The sequence below is a fragment of the Phaethon lepturus genome, unplaced genomic scaffold (assembly GCF_000687285.1).
Source record: "Phaethon lepturus isolate BGI_N335 unplaced genomic scaffold, ASM68728v1 scaffold9186, whole genome shotgun sequence".
NCBI classification, from domain to species: Eukaryota; Metazoa; Chordata; class Aves; order Phaethontiformes; family Phaethontidae; genus Phaethon; species Phaethon lepturus.
The window spans coordinates 14,774-32,088 of record NW_010544045.1 but is presented as its reverse complement, the minus strand read 5'-3'; the positions used below and the strand labels follow the sequence as shown (position 1 = coordinate 32,088).

Sequence of the window (17,315 nt, the reverse complement as noted above, 5' to 3'; positions counted from 1 at the left end):
TTCCCTACAATTCCCATCTCCCTGTGGATCCCTCCTGCATAAAGAGATGACCTGGGATACTTGGTGCTATCAAGAAGGCGCATCCTTATTTGATGTAGTTGGTACGCTTGCAACTCAGTGATAAAACCTCCTCAAGACTATCAAAAGAAAATCTTGAGTCTCCCATAAGGATAACTATGGGTCAGAACACACTAATTGCCCTTGTTTTGAGCCACGTTTGAGGGAGTGGGGCCCAGTAAACAGTGCAATGGTCTGAAACTGGTATTTAAATTGTTTGTCCCTCCTGATCTTCCAGGGGACCTCAAGCATATTGTTGCAACACTCTATTCCACTGTTTCCAGCTAATGATACCGGCTACCTTTGTCAGGCGCTCCGGAATTTACCAATGTGAAGCGCTGCTCAGTGGAGTTTGCTATTATACTATGAGCATCCTCCTCTCGTTAGTTTGACCAAAGGGACAGCATTTGTAGGAAACACATGGATCTTAGATATGCACTTTTCAGAAATCCGTAAGGACACACTGAAATCATTTTCCCAGTCTGAAACAGTCCATGAAAACAAGAGAAGCTACAAATCACAGGTCCCAGTTGGCTTATCTGAAGGATCGGAAAACATATACCAGGGATCATCTCTCAGGAGTGACTGACCCAGCTTTCCCAACTCCCTGTGCTACGGCCTTAGGAAGCAACAAAAGCAAAGTGCTTGCAGCAGCACTATATATCGTGTGTTTATTCTGATATTACGGAGAGCGGCAAAGAAGTGTATACTGTTTCATATATTTGGAAAGGAGAGTCCCTAATTATGTAAGAAAACCTCATTTTGGCTCATTCTACCCATTAACACATTTCCTTTGGGAGAAGAGAAATGTTCCCATCTTCTTCCTTGTCCTTCCAGTGACACTGAAAATTCTGTGGCAAGTTACACAGAGCTGTTAAGATATTCTAATAAGACACACACCTTGGTCCGTGCAAGTAGTGGGGCACCTCGTTCCAGGAGCAGCTCCACAACTTGGTCATGTCCACTTCTTGCAGCACAGTGGAGCGGGGTGAGTCCATCCTTAAAGTAAAAGGAGGGAGAACAAATGAGCACATCCCCAACCGTCTGTCCTGGCACTCTGAGGAACACCCTTACAGGAATGCAGCCCCACAAGCGTGTGAGAAAGTTCCTTTTTTTGGACTCCTGACTGAAGCTGGCTCCACAACATGAAGTTTCATCCCTACTCTTCCCTGCACCAGTGAAGGACACTCTAAGGTTACTGTTTCAGAGAGGAAGCCCATTGTGGGTTGAAAGCTCTTATCAAAGAGGATAACGTGAGCATGCATTGCCTCCTCCCCTCCTTCTCCTCTGCCTGGCTTTGAGATTGTATTGCCTCTCTCTGGATAATGTGTGCTGGGCCGAGGATGCTCCGTTAATCAACCCTTGTCCTTTGGATTGCTTTTGATGCAGGCATGAAAGAAGAAATGTGCATACTAGAAAATTTAGTCTAGAATTTTATTTTTTTTTTAATGGGCAGCAGGAGAAATAAGATTTTGAAAGAGAGAAACAGAACAAAATGTTCATTTCCGAGACCGACTAGTGAACAAAGAGCTAGCAATTCTTTGCTAAAATTGCTGTGAGACCACCAACTCCTCAGTATTTTTTCTGTTGCAGCATGTCACCCTATCCCAAAAGACTTGCTCAGGCTACTCAGTAATGATCACAGCAGTGGCAGCAAAAGATGTGTCAATGAAACGTTTAGGTAGGAGAATGCATTCTAGGTAATTCTGCTACACTTCGGACTCTACGCAGAAAAATACAGGAAATACGAGGCAAGAAAAATGGTTGCAAAAGAGTATTAGTGTTGAATGACAGAAAAAACAAAATGCGTAAGATCGAGAAATCCAAGTTTTTATCTCATTAGACCTCGATATTGTCCGAGCACGCACTCAGAGAAGTCATCAATACTCATTCAACAGAGAAAGGTTTATAAAGGTGAAGTGGCAATAGGTTTTAACCACAAGAAAAGCCTTCTCCCTTAGATGAGGTAGATGCTGTTATTCTAGGGTACTTTCTGAAGAATCCAGTAACGGCATAATTAAAAGGTAAATATACTGGTCTGAGATAAGATTTATTAATTAGAAGTTTAAAAAAGTGGCAAAAATGCAAAAACACGGCCTTAGGTATGAGTTAGTGACCCTGCTTCATACACAGATACACTGTTTGCCTTGCCTTCCCTGTATTTTTACTTCTATTTCACTTACTACTAACAGTTTCAAATTAAAAGCAGCTCTAGACTGCACAGTGCCATTGCAATTGAAACGTCATTTTGGCTAGGCAAACATAGCCCTGTAACACTCTACAAGGGTCGTTCCAAGCAGTAGATCCTCCCTCATCCTCAGTTCCGAAAGCACAGACCACCTTTCTGAGTCAGCAGCGTGACAACGCTCCACTGCGGCAAGGAACTGCAGGGAGGAATGTTTCTCCCTTACTTATCTACTGGTTCCAGCGATTTTTCAGAAACGCGTGAAGGGGTTCGGCGTGCCTTGATGCTCGCTATCTCAGAGGCATCGCTAAATCCCACGAGAGCTCTGCAATGAAATTCCACAGGTGCAAGATCAAACCCGCAAATGGAATTCAAGGCTGTTCGGCACCTGGTAGATTGGGTCAATGTAAAGGAATCGGGTGTAACTACTTTATCTGGTTGGGGGTTTTTCTGCGCTGAAGCTTCAGAGGCCCCTAAATCAAGTCTTTATATGCACAACTGAGGTGTATTTTCATCTCACTGCCAGAGGGATTCATACACATAATTCCCATTAGCATTACTGAGGTGAGACTATATCCCAAATGTATTTATAGGAAAGGTGTTTATTTGGTATTTCTTTCCAGTTTCTGGCCTTTTGTGCTCTGCATTTTTCATCAGTGTGGGAGGTTCACTTTCCCTTTCTGCGCAGTGACTTTGACGTTATTCTATTTAATAGAAGAGCAAAAGAAAGCTAGAATTGTGTGAACCCTTGAAAAAAACAGGACAAATCCCCAGAGGGAGAAAAAAAGAAGAAAAATACAAGCTAAGAAACACATCAACTCCACAAGAAAGTCTAGCTAAAACAAAAATAAGAACAAAATCATTAAAAAGCATGTACTTATCTATAATTCCCTCTAAAAGTAGACATAAAAATTTGATACCTATGCTATTCTATCCTGTCATAGCTTTTATAAATGCATCATCATTTAGTATCTGTGCACTTTCCAGCAGGTGAATGAAGCAATATGCTTTGCAGCCTTCCCATACAACCCTCTTCTCCTCCATCTTTCTGCCCTGGGGAAAACAGCATGTATATTTGAAAATTACTGTATATTTAATATTTTAGATTCTATTTTTGCTTATGTGTTTTCTTCAAAGATGAGGGAAATTGCAAAGAGAGCGCTGTTGTAGTAGAAGAATTAATAGAGAATACAATGAGGACAAACTGACGTTAGCCAACGTCAAGAGACGCGCTGGTGTACCACATTAGTCCTCTCTCGCACCATGATCTATTTGCAATGATCCTCAGTGCTCTGAGATCTATTGCAGGAGTTTGACTATGTACTTTTTAAATCATTCCCTTGCTAATTGGTACACCATGTAAACTGAAGAACACATGCTGACCAAAATACCAAACACGTTATTTGACAGGATGTACAACACCAGGTCAAGAAGACACAGACTTTGAAGCACAGATAATGGATATCCCATAAACACGAAGGTCGCCGTGCCGGGAGACAAGAAGTCCAACATTTATCTCTTCATCCCAAATCATACATAATGGAGAGTTAAATGTTTTCTTCTTCCAAGTGACATCCTGCACTTGGTGTTCAGTTGTTCCCATATGTGGTGGTCTCCTGGTTCACGCTTTGCAATGTAACCAACAGCTGGGTCACTGTTAGAAATGGCACTATAATCCTCTCTGTACGTATGGAAGCCATGAAATTCCACCACTCCTTGTCTCCTCTTAAATGGTTCTCAAAACAGAAGGTAAACTTTTGCCTATTTTTCTTGAAAATCAATCCCTGGTCATTTTTCAACCTGCAAAAATAATTCTGAATTCTGTGCATGACTCCTAACTGCAGGGCTCAGGAAGATAAATTATTGGGTCATTTCACAGTGATTAAAAAGCTTTACTTCAGCTTACCAATGACACTGAGATAAAAAGAAGCCGTGCTTACAAGAGATTCTTAACGGGAAATGATACGGGCAGCATCTTAACCGGGCAGTTGGGCACATTCAGTGCTCACTCAAACAAAGACTGATGTCACATGCAAATCAAAGGCCAAATTATCAAAGAATTCTTCTAAACTGCAGCTGCATATTCTCATTTTTATAAGGGTGAAATAAACTTTTACTATTCTGTAGGTTAGACATGGAAAACTGTCTAAATTTTCTCAACAAATAAAGGCCTTTTCCTTTGTTCATTTTTCATTACTGCTAAACCTCATCCCTTTAAAAATTAACCAGGCAAGTCTCCCTCTTGCTCTAAGCTCTTAGTCTGGGCGTAATTAAACACGCTCTAAAGTATTCTTCCAGGTCTGCCATTCAAAGTACAAATTTTAAAAATACAGCAAAAAATATACCATGTGTTTACTTCATTAATAAGATATTAACTTAAATAATACTAAATAATAGCCGCTATCTATATAGCTTGCTTCGATAATCTGTGCAACATCCCTTCCCGCTCCCTTGTAAATGTTATATGAATCCACTAATTTTTTTAATAGCAAATATCTGCACTGTGATTAGATATTTATAATCCGACCTTGCTTTGGGGATGGCAAAAACCTGCAATGAATTATTAGCGCTCCGTGCATGTGTGACAACTAGGAGAAAACGTCCCGGCAGCATTACTGCGGGAACCCCCGCTGAGCCCGGCACAGTGCCAGGGCAGGGTTAGGATCCTGCTACAAGGGCTTCATGGTAGGAAAGCCAGCGCCCGGTGGGAAGAGCAGAGTGCTGGGCCCAATCCCTTTACCAGGACAAAGCATACACACAGAAGGAGACATTATTACAAATACATCTCAATAAGTTCCCACAACGATCGTAAAGGGGTGCCTGAAGCACATTCACCACAAAAAAACCCACAAACCAAACCAATCCAACGCCCTGAGTTCCAACCCCCCAGCGTCCTTCCTTTTCTTTTCCCATTGCTATCACACATCCTTCCACTTCCTTCAGCTCCAGCTGAGTCTCCTTTCTTTCCTGTGGCCCTTCTCCAACCCAACTGGCATGCCAGCCTTTCTCCCCACCATTATCACGTCTGCTCCCCTCTCCAGCTCCAGCGGCCACGCTCCAGGCACACGATGTTTACTTTCCCACACAATAAGCTTTCCATTCCAAGACTAGATGCTCTGTTTCACTCCAAGGATTCTCTTTTTTTTTTTTCCCTCCAACTGTAAATACTCTGGGCAAGAGCCTGCAAGAGGAGTCTAAAGGAAAGTCCCAGAGCAAGCAAAATTTCATTTCAATGTTGGCAAGATTCAATGGGTAGAACACAAAATGTGTGACAACTTCAGCGTCTGAGAGAAGTGAACGTGTTCCTCTCCCCCTTCTAAGGGGGTTTGCATAGTCTCTCTTACTTAGCAAACAAAACTCTAAGTAAGGCTTGTATGTAAATAAAAGTAGCACAAACGTAGATATAACAGATAGTGCTAATAAAAGTATCCTATTAACATCACTGGGGATGAAGTTTACATTTTTGCTTTAGATGCAACATAAAAGAAAAATTAAATTCCACATTTAAAAAACTTATTTAGTAGTTGGTTGAAAAAAATGGTAAAACTTGCCAAAAATTTTAAGTAAAGTATTACTTTAAAATATGTAAGTGTAGCAAGCAGATTTACCAGCAATTCTGCATCTTTAGTGAGAAATGCCATAAAATTACAGCAAATGTATTATGAAATGTATAGAAAATAAAAACACGTAGTTCCTGCAGTAAGCAGGGCTCTCCTCTGACATGCAACATTAACTATGGAACAGTAGGACACATGCATCATTTACTCCCTTTGAAGAACGTACATTTTAATTTATTTTTATTAGACAACACAGGGGCTTGTAATGGATCATTCCAATGGAATATTTTCAAACATAAAAAAGATTTCACAGATTAACCCTGCAAGATTAAAGTACTGAGGCTCATCCAAAATCTGTTAAAATAAGTTTTTGCATCTTAATTTATGCATCATCAGATGTCATGTAATAAAACAAGTTAAAAATAAACTGACTGAAAGCAATGAGTACTTTTTTAACCAAAGAGCTTATTTTGATGCGGTTCGGAGACCAAGAATAAAAGCCCAAGCTATCCGGCAATGAAATATCCTTGTACATTTGATTCCAGTGAATCTTTTTGTGAAAGTTTTTCAGTGAACCTGACCTACTGGAGGAATGCAGGTGTTCCTCAGGAGAAATGAAAAGGCGAGTATGGAAAGGCAAGCGTGTTAGTACTGAGGTGAAGGAGGCGGCAGTCTGTCCTTTGAAGTACAAGACACACGTCCGCGTGGCATGCAACACCCAACCTACCTCTTCAATACCCTACATACTCACGGCCATAGCAAAGCACACAAGGCATGCGGACAAAGCAAAGGGAAAAGAAAAAGACACCGAGACGATATAAACAGCTGGCACGAAGACGAGGTCACGCCACAGAGACACTGACAGCAAAACCAAAGCTCTGGAATCTCCCCCACCGTGAAGTACACGTAGGCGACCATCACCGTGTGCCTCTGAGCAGGGAGAAGGCAGAAGGTGAAAGCAAGGGGAAGCTGCTGGGCTTGCGCAAGCTGGGATGCGTGTGCTGCTGGATACCTTTATGGGTTTTCACTGGTATCTTTGTGCTGACTGGTTTTGAGCTAATGGAGCAGCTGACAAAGGGCAGGAAGCCAAGACAATGAGAAGACTCTAAAATTAGCGCCTTCCACCTACGTTGGGCAAAGTCCTGTTCTTTCCGTTTTGTTCACAACTGCACATCAAGCTTTGCGGGTGAGCGGGGAAGGGAATACACCTTGATCTCTTAAAATCCAAGACGTCCTTTACAATCACCTCTGCCAACTTGTCTAAAACAAGTATCTAAATACTGAGCAGGAAATAGGTGAATTCAGCACCGTCATTCCACAGGCCAAATGGACCACTTCTGTATGACTACTGTGCTTATGAGTATGTGCAATATCCTGACTGCGGTTATTATTGCCGTTTCCTGCCTCTTTACCATGAGATTTTAGGCACTTGTGGAAAATTTGACCAGGGATGATTTACTGCACACCTTCATGAAAGGCAGCATTTTCCACCATCAGTAGTTTAAAAAAAAAAAAAAAAAAAAAAGGCAAGAGAGACATCATTTCGTAAATAGTCAGAAATCATAATCGCATATAGAGTTACACGATAATCATGATTGCGTTCCTGGCTTATGAAGCAGCAAATGTAATTAATATCAAGGTTACAGCAGGGGTTGAATCAACCACAAGGGCAGTTGAATGAAATATCCTCTACCTTTCTACCTTATTACACAAAAACTCTTATGTCCAGCTCTAAACTCTGTGTTCTAAAACACTCTCTATTACTTGGAGACATAATTTTGCAGATCAGTGCTTCAAAACCAGCAGCTTCCAAGAACGGGTCCCATGTAGTTCAGTTCACATAAACGACCACATCTTCCTAGGTGACTCCAAAACCCCATTTGAAATAATTAACCTTGCCCATATAAAAATTGATGGGTTTTTCTTTTGTTCTGAATGATTGCAAAATCACCCTTAAATAAAGTATAGGCGTGGCATTTCACCAGGACGACGGGGAGGAGGAAGCCAGTGAGAGTCACCTAACTCTCTGTGGTTAGGCTGGAGAAGAGGCGAGTGTTACTTGTTCCCAGTGCTGGCTCTTCAATAAAAAGAAACTGCCAGCCCACTACCGCAGTTTTCATGAGGCATACTATGACTGGCACAGAAGGTTAGGAGTCAGGGGACTTAGCTGAGTCCAGACTCTCCACTTCCCATGCCAGTGTAGCACCCATGTTCTTGCATCACGTGAAGTTGGACCAACTAACAAGCTTATTTCCTCAAAAAGGTCATTTTCATCAACTTTTTCTGGTATGATGTCGGTAGATTATACAGGAGACTAAAGGAAATAGTATTTCTGCCTCCTACGGTCACCAACACATGCCATTCTTTAGTCTGATACCATAGAAAACAGTCTACATAAATCAAATAATCTGAAAACTAAAGGTAGGATACTGAATTTAAAGAAAAAAAAAGGTACAAAAATATTTCTTTATAAATTATTTTTGCAGTCACAATTTAAATTTGCTCCAAGTTTCAAAAAGAGGACACTTGCGAGGAGGCAATGTTTAACATTTTTGGAGCTGTGTTCAGCTGAATTTTTTTTTTTTTTTTTTTTTTTTTTTTGAGTCATTTGTAACAGCTGCATCTAATGCCTAAGAACAGAGAACAAGACACAATTACTGAAGCTCAATTCCTAGCTATGAATCTTGGTGTTCCCAGTCTCTGGCTTAAAAAAAAACAACCCAAAACAAACAAAAAGAAACCAACTAAAAAAACCAAACCAAAAACAAGCAAGCAAAAAATCCCAGTCCATTCCCAAGAAGGGACAACATCACATTCAGGGAATAGAAAGACTCACCCTGGTTTTGGCATCGATCTGCCCTCCGCGATCCAACAAGAGCTTCACCATGTTTGTGTTTCCCCTTTTGGAAGCCACATGCAGTGGGGTGATTCCATTCTACACCATGAAAAGAACAAACAATGAGCATGATGGATTTGAAGGTGTTATAATGGTGGTGAATTTGTGTTGGGATCACAGGAAATGAGACCATCACATTGTAGAGAATAAACAAAAATGTACTTGAGCATCAGAGCTGGCACACACCATATAAGCTAGAGTTAGTAATCCCTTTCTAAGCAAGAATCTTTGTGGGGGGGGGGGGGTTTAATAAACAAAGAAGCACATCTGCCAAAGCAGCAAACATGACAGTCCCAGAGTCAGACAAATAAACAAACACATATCCGAGTCCCAACGAGTCCATATTCACAAAACACTGATGCGTTCAAACCACTGCAACGTACAGAGAGTACACAAACGCATGACTCCTACACAAAGGAACCTTCTTAGCGTAATGCCGACAGCGTAAAGGAGTAGGTTCTGTTTAGGCTGAAAGCCCTTGCCAACGCTTTGGGTAAGGAAAGAGGTAATATTAGCAATTATTCCAGATTGGCAACAGGAGAAGGTCAGTCTGAAAGGCAGAACCCTAAAATAATTCAAAGTCTGTCTGGCAAAATTAAGTGGAAAACTTGTGATCTGGTAGCTCTGTTAAGGCACAGATTGCCAAAGGTTTTCACGGCACCAGCCGCCGTGCTTCAAACTACGTGACGTACAACAGCAAAGAGACTATATTATGTAGCTCTGCAGTTGTTTACCATAAAAGAGGAGTCATGATTAATTAGAACTTTTATTGTTGCATTCATATAATGACAATATGTTTGCCTCTTTCAAAATACGTTTATATGTGAAAAAATCAAATTAAAGTAGTATAGTAAATACTGAATAAGCCAATAAATCCTACATGTATTTCTAGAGTATGTCTAACTGACAGAAAAGCTGAAGTGAGTTGACACATTATGAGCATATCAGCTCTCTGGAGCTAGTCAGAGGAGCCTGTTCCCTTCAGCTGGGAATACTGGTCGTTCCTCAACAACTAAGGACTCTGGAGCATTGCAGGGAGCCAACCTTCAAGAACTACTGCCAAAAAAAAGGTCTTTGAACACAACCGAATTTCAGCGTTACTTTGCTCCTCACTTACTCCTGACTAAGAATTACACAAAGAAATACTCCCACTTTTGTAGGCCATTACAGCTAAGAAAAGGAAGAAATTACTCCGTACCCTTGCTGTGAAATCGACTGCGGCTCCTCGGTTTAGCAGAAGCGTTGCCACATTGACATTTCCATAGTGCGCGGCTATGTGCAAAGGTGTAAAGCCACTCTACAAAGGGAAACAGCCCTTATTATAGAAATCATTTATATACCAGATAATCGACTTAACTAGAACTTGATTTTAAAAGCTGCTGGCAAACAAATGTATCGTGTCGATTTTATCCAGTTCATCTATAACACATCTATAGCACGGCCTTTCAGGCAGAGAGGGCAGCTTTCAATATGAGAGGTTATCAAAAGTGCTTCACTCTTCCATTCTCCAATTCAGTCTTCTGAATCAGTGGCCAATAAGAAGAGTATCTTTCATCATAGAAAACATTAATATATTAGCCATTCTTAAAGAAAATAAAGAAAGTTTCCTCATTACAATTTGGAAGCAACATGGGTCTTTTAGGCTGCATCTGTTTACTGGTTTTGGACAAACGACCACAGAAGTTGTTGGGACTCTTATTTTACTGCCCTTAGAATTAGAAACATTGACAACATATGTCCTTCATGGGTGTTTTGTGGGTTTTTTTTTCGAAAAAGCAGTGGGTAATCAATATGTAAGCCAAGAATTTGGTGTACACGAGAAACTACCTAGTAGCATAGTGTAAGAATCATAATTATTTGTATTTATTGGATCTCAAAAGATCTGAAGAAACTTTGCCATCTATACAAAAAAACCACAAATAACTATTGCATCTTGAATGCTAGAACATGAAACCTGCTCCAGCTACGAGATACAGACCTGCTTGACAACAGCATAAAAAAAAGATTAATTTGCCAGAAACTAGGACACAGAGCAAGCTTTTAGCCTCATAAGTAATTCAAGTAGAAAGGACCTTGCTTTTGAGCTTTCCCTGAAGAGCTTTACACCGATTTGATCAGCTCATCCTGTTAGTTATAGAAAGAGAGAAATACTTGTGGCTTCTAGACTATACCATGCTTTCAACTAGGTATCACTTCTTTCAGTGTACAAATCATCATTGTAAACTGCCCATGGAATAAAGAAATTTAGGCGGATGTTGCACTCTGAAATCAGCTTTATTCCCAAAAGATACAGCAACCGGCCCCTATTTTACCCTAATTCCATTTACTCCCTTGTCAGCCCATAGGTGGTCCTGGTCAAAGTACACTCAAACAGTCACTACATTCGTAGTGTTCTTGCGGTGATAAATTCCCAGGGAAATGTCTGCTGAGGATATTGGGCACACAAATACGATACTGCGTCAAGCTATAGGTTGAATGCGTACTGCGTTAACAACTACCTCACTTGTGGACACGTTTGGCTGGTGACAAATGCCAGGTACCGAGAAGTACCGTACCGGCCGGTGAAGGAGAGGTAACCCTCTTCACATTTATCCTAGTGAAGGACGTGCCCGTGGGCAGGTGCCGGAGAGAAGCTGTCACCCTTTCAATTCACGTCGCCGGCTGCCTCACGGCAACTCGCTCGCGTGCGCGCGCAGCCAAGCGCGAAGCGCTTTCCCACGGGTGCGTGCGTTCAAAATTCATTCCCTCGTCTAACCGCAGAACTCTATTATTTAAAAGCAGGCGCTCAAATAAAGACCGCATTCTTGGAAACGATGCTTTCTCCTAAACGCGACAACAATCTTTCAAGGGAGAAGTCACCGCTCTAGCCAATCAGACCCAGGATTTTTAGTGAAAGAGCTTGGAGAGTTGCTATTTCTAGAATCCGTATGAGAAATGTAGTATTATCTGCTGCAGGTAAATTCTGATTATGTGCTATCCCTTAAGGACTTCTCAAAACTTTATTGGAAAGATGATAACAAGAACAAAGGTAAAAATAAGCAGATGCTCTGAACAAGTCTTTACCTTGGAGGATTTGATTACGTTTATTATTGTAAAAGAAGGAAAATGAATTTTACCATGATTCTGGCTGAGCCAGACACCTTAATTTAGTTATGCCAAGTGAGTGCATTTTCATAATTAATGAAACTGAGCTAGAAAAGCATCTTTATCCTCTTAGCTCCATTACTCGCTTCAGACTTCGTTGAACTGATGTGAATTCTCAAAAGTTTACTTTAATAGTAGCACAAATAAAAAGAGATTCTAAGACAAAGGATGAATAAAAATAGGTTTGCTGAGTCACTAATTTCTGTGTATTAAAAAAAGAGTCATATCTTCACTTTTAGTGCTAAATAATAAAGAAATATTGCCACAAAGCAGAGAAAATAATTATAAGTAACAGAAAGAGTAATTAAAAATTTTTATTCTCGGTACCTCAGTCGTCCTATTCACCATCATCTGATGCAGCATGGTTTGGGAAAAAGAGGAACAATATTAAAGACTGGCCGCAAAACGAAGAACTATGTTGCTTTTTGAAATGAGTTATGCTGTTAATTACGGGAAAAGCCATTCAAGCATGCATTAACTTTAAATACAACCTGTGTTCCCATGGGCAATAAACCAGTATCCTATTTAATAGGGAAGCAGTGACCCTGCTTCCATCCCGGTGTCTTCTAATTTACAAATAATGAGAGAAAGCTGGTTACCAAAGAAATGGGAGGTATAATTAAAAAGCAGAAAAATGAGTTGTGTAGCTAAACACTGCAAAAGTAGATATATTACTGGTGATACTGGTCGAGCAACTTGTCTTTCCCCACAGAAGAAATTACCTTTAACCATTAAGACGAAGGAAGTAAAGTTTGTTGCCCGTCGGCACCGTTACCTCTAACGGCAGCATCATGTTACCTTGGACTGCACGTCGGCATTATGGTCGTTCTGCAGTAGGAGCGCCGCTGATTTGGTGTCGTCTTTTCGGGCGGCAATATGCAGAGCTGGCAATCTCACTTTCCCCTTGGTGTCGTTTTCCAGGAGGATGGCCACCGCCTGGTTGTGTCCTTGTTGCAGCGCAACAGCTAGAGGAGTGAAACCATCCTGGTAGAGCAGAAGACAAGATGTGCTCAAGTAAGCTGAAGGATGTACAGCTTCAGTGATTTGCACAGCGCTGTTCAGACATAGATATTTGGTAAGTACATTACCAGCTGTTTTCTACCTCTGCACCACCGTCTCCAGTGCAATGACATTGGAGGCACAACGGTTTTAACCCAGGTATGATTTCAAACATGTCAAAAGCACACTTTTTCCACTTCAAAGTAGACTTTTTTTCAGTCAAGTACAAGCAAACAATCATTTTACAATCTCTCTCTTAATTCTCATCTTAAAATGGACCACAAAGCATATTTTTAGCAATATTTTGGTAAGGATTAGTGAGAACTGAACAAAGCAGATCTGAAAAACACACAGCGAACCTGTTTCTGAATATCTGATGTCTCTGGAAAAAGAAAGCATATCTTCAGATGCATTTGCTGCTGTTTCGCATTCTAAGCTACATATGGACTATGAGTCAAGAAAGCCAGATCATGTTTAGGAATTTATTCTAATTTGGAGAAGGAAAACCTTAGCTTTTTTGTACTTTTTGGAAAAACAAAGTCAGAAAAATCTGTGTTCTAAAACTATTTTCAAATTGTCTTGCTCTTCCACACGTGTCCCTGATTGCCAAGGCTTTAAAATGCATCACAGCTTGCTGTCTCACCTCAAGTACTGCCTGCTCCCGTATCTTTTATTCTGACTATAAAACTGAATCTAGGTCCAGTCTTGCATGCTGCCCAAGCGCATATGTGCTGTAACCACATGCTAGATCAGAGGGCAGCTGAACCACAAGGAACAGAGCAGCTCTCTAACCAACTCCATGACCGGAGGCATGGTGAGTAACAACAAAAGAAAAGGGAGGGCAATAAAACAAGGTCTTCTACGTCTAGGTCAGAAGGAACAACTAAAGAGCTGATTATAGCCAGAAAGTGAGAAAACTGACTTAGACACGTGGTAAAAGGCATAGGAACGACAGCATTTGGAATAGGAATATGGAAAGATGATAAAATAATAAAGGGCAAGTTCGGAAGGAATGAGAGCGAACATATGCCGAAAGAAACATCTGAAGAATTGCCAAAGCAATTTTTCCCCTTAGTAATCTAATAACATTCACTCCCTTTTGCGTAGAACTGTGGGTAGGTGCATTGTAACAGCGATACTGCTATGGTTTCTTTCTGTAATAGAGATTAAATTCTGTACAGTGAATTAAAAAAGCCTGAACAGCTGACGAAACAGCTGAACTGTAAAGATAATTCTGAGATTGGGGCTACATTAGGTGTTGAAATGGCTTAATACATTTGCCTTTTGCCTCTGGGAACATGAGAACAAATCCTGGATTAGAGGCCCTGTGAAACTGAGCTCACCCTTGCTCTCATTTTGTATACATACGTATATAAGCGTTAGAAGAAACAAAATATATTCAAAAGCAGTGCAGGTTTCAAAGCTTCAGAGACGAGATCATCCATCTGATTTGCACCACTTTATCTTCCATCCTTCTCTAAAAGGACACAACTCTTTCTGCATTCCCTCTCCTGTGCTTCTGGAAAGCATGGCTGACCGGATCTCGGAGAAAGCGTTTTGTTTCCCCACCTCCACGCATGAGGACAGCCAATCTCTGATGCCAAGCAGAAGGTCTTTCTCCATGTATTTCAGTGGCATCCTCAGTTCAGGCTGCCATCCTACCTTATTTAATGTACCATTTCTTCCTTCTGTTCACGAGACTAACTCTGGGCACATGTGAAAGTGGGCAGTGGCTCAAGCCATCCTTCAGTAACGCTTGAACCGCTGAAACCACCGCCACATCAGCAAGACCTGAAAGCAAAACTTACCTAGGTAAGTGCTAAAGGAGTAGACAGCCTTTACCTTCCAAGCTACAAAAGTGAGAGCTGACCTTTCTGATGGCAGAAGACAGACTTGGACTTGGGTTCAGAGTCGGGGGCATTTGATTTCCCCCCAGCCCTCTTTTAAAAAAAAAAAAAACAACAAAAAAACCCCCACAAAACCAGACTATACTGTGAGTTCCAGTGATGCCTGGGTGTCTGCATTCAAGCAGAGACCACATTAATTATAACCATCTCAGTCTCACAGTTCCTGTAAACTAACGAATGTATTTCCAGTGCTCCGGATCACCACAGCCAGTAAATATCACTGGGAGAAAGGCTGCAAGCAGGTGACTGCGGGCTGTAGCCGGCCCGGGCTCCTGGAGAGCCACAACTCCGCTCGGCTCCTTCACAAGGAGTGTGTTTCTGCTACGTTGCCTGGCAATCACACGGGATTTCATATTTCAGAAGGCTGACATGTAATGTGATCGCCATATATGCAGGCCACGAGAGGATTATTTTAGGAGCTGTCATCAAACGGTACAGTACCCATTGAAAGAAGGGACCGCAGAGCAGCTGTTAACACTCGCAGTCCGGTTTAAAGGAAAGGACAGCGAGCATAGATGCACCATCGGTTCAAATTCATCCCTTTGCGAACGCAATCCAGAACGGCTAACTCTGTGTACAGACCAAGGAAAAGTAAGGGACACGAGGAAAAGCTCTGACAGGAGAGGAACGTTCCTATTGCTACTTCACAGGGCACGTCCACATCCATAGAAGAAACACGAAGCCAACACGCTTCGCAGCACAGAGCCCATTCAACTCGTCCCCTCGGCTTGGAATAAAAGAACATTTGGCAGAAGGAGAACAAGAGGAGGAAATAGAATGAACAGAGTCCTCATGACCTAGGAGTTTTCCCCATGGCCCTCAAAACCTCTCATTTGCAGAAGGAAGTTCTTATGATCCAAGTTCCTCTTGAGATGGAGTCTTGTCTCTCTTTTTTTGGCGTCTGCCCTGCTTGCGCTGAGGTTACTGCAGGTTTACAGCACTGCAGTTACATCCAGAACCTAGCAATTAATACCATCCTTCTGCATACTTGTGCCCAGGCAATCCAGCAGTAGATATAAAGCATCTAGGAGAAAACAGACCCAATCTAAAAGGAAGCCCGTCAACAAGACTAGTTGTCTTTATACCGTTTTACACTGTACAAAGACACCCTTCTGGACACAGTCCTCACAGTCCTGATTATGGTATTCACACCACGTTCCACACACTTTTCAGCTGGCTAAGGAAGAAGCTGAAGCAAACCTCCAAACTACCTTCCCCAGAAGCCCCCTTATTGATACAGATACATGCTACAATAGTCTATTCACCAATTTTTGCCCAGGTCTTACAGTGCAAATGAAAAAGCATCACAAAGTTAGCCCTGTCGCTCAGGTGATGGCACTCCTAGATGCTTGGATTTTTATGGGCTTTGTCAGAGACGTAAATTTGTTCAAATGCCATGTTGTACCTCTCCGCTTAGCCTTCCATCGATTTACTATTCACTCCATTCCCCTGACAATACCACCTTGGCCTCCTATAATTTCTACAGCCCCAGGGACCTCTCTTCCAAGCCTCCTTTGTTTTTCGGAAAGTTCTCCAGGAAGCTGATAGGAGAAACGGGCACAAACTGAAGGTGAAAATCCTGGGCTCACTAAAGTCCGTGGAAATTTTGCTGTCAAATGAATCAGACTGGATTTCATCCCTTGGCTTTTCACCACTTCCAGAACTTGTCTTCTGTGCACGTAGCAAAAAAGGGCAAGATTCGTAAGTACAGCTTATTGAGATGAAAGTGTGAAAGTTCTCAAAACACTCTGTTTGAAAAATCTGCTGTATTTAAGCGATCTGAATACAAAGGCAAAGGAAAATAAGAGCATTGGTAAAAAAAGAACAATATACCTCACCTCAGTAGCTGTGCTTTGGTTGGCTCCATTCTCCAGGAGATATTTCACCACTTCAATGTGGTTCTCTTGAGCCGCCATATATAAAGGAGTAAAGCCATTCTAGGAAGAACACATGTGAAAATATTGAAGTATCGTAACGAGGAAACAGAATACACCAACAATAATGAATCCCAAATAAATATACGGCTAAAAAGGCATTTGTGCTTTTTTAACTGAAATGTTTGAAGTACATAAGTAAAACAACTTTGTGTTTTTTAACTTAATATGATGATGTTTAATGCCATTTAAACCCACAAAACTCTACACACTTTCACACTCTTTTGCTTTTGACACACGTTTTAGGGAAGCAATGGACACACTAATTATTAATACAGCTATTCCTTGCTGATAATGCTCAGGGACTGTAAAACTGGCAATGAGGTTTAATGGAAGATGACAGGAAAGCAAGAGTTTCCTCCATTATTACATTAACTTAACCAAAGACATCCTCCCCGGAGACCATGAAGTCCATATCTCATGACAAGCTGAGTAGGGATGACAAAGGCTTAACATACTACATAAAATCTTGTGATACATAAAACATTGCAGCTCATCAAACATAAAGGAACTCAACCTTGCAAAGTAACAACTGCATTTCTGATCATACCGTTAAGTTCATCTATCATTTAATTATAAACATTCATTAAAACATCCTAGAGTCCTTGAAAGAATCTGCTCTGGATAATACAGTAA

General features: G+C 41.3%; 1 protein-coding gene across 1 annotated transcript in view; it reads right to left on the bottom strand.

Annotated features, from left to right (window-relative positions):
• The window catches only part of LOC104621914 (ankyrin-2-like), a gene marked incomplete at both ends in the record, with an annotated part of 36,571 nt that extends 19,889 nt beyond the window's left edge, over positions 1-16,682 (bottom strand). The window contains 6 exons of the mRNA XM_010288541.1: positions 958-1,056; positions 8,636-8,734; positions 9,894-9,992; positions 12,167-12,190; positions 12,638-12,823; positions 16,584-16,682. Coding sequence (XP_010286843.1) covers positions 958-1,056; positions 8,636-8,734; positions 9,894-9,992; positions 12,167-12,190; positions 12,638-12,823; positions 16,584-16,682 — 606 coding nt within the window. The remainder of the gene's footprint in view (positions 1-957; positions 1,057-8,635; positions 8,735-9,893; positions 9,993-12,166; positions 12,191-12,637; positions 12,824-16,583) is intronic.
• Positions 16,683-17,315: the final 633 nt, after the last annotated feature.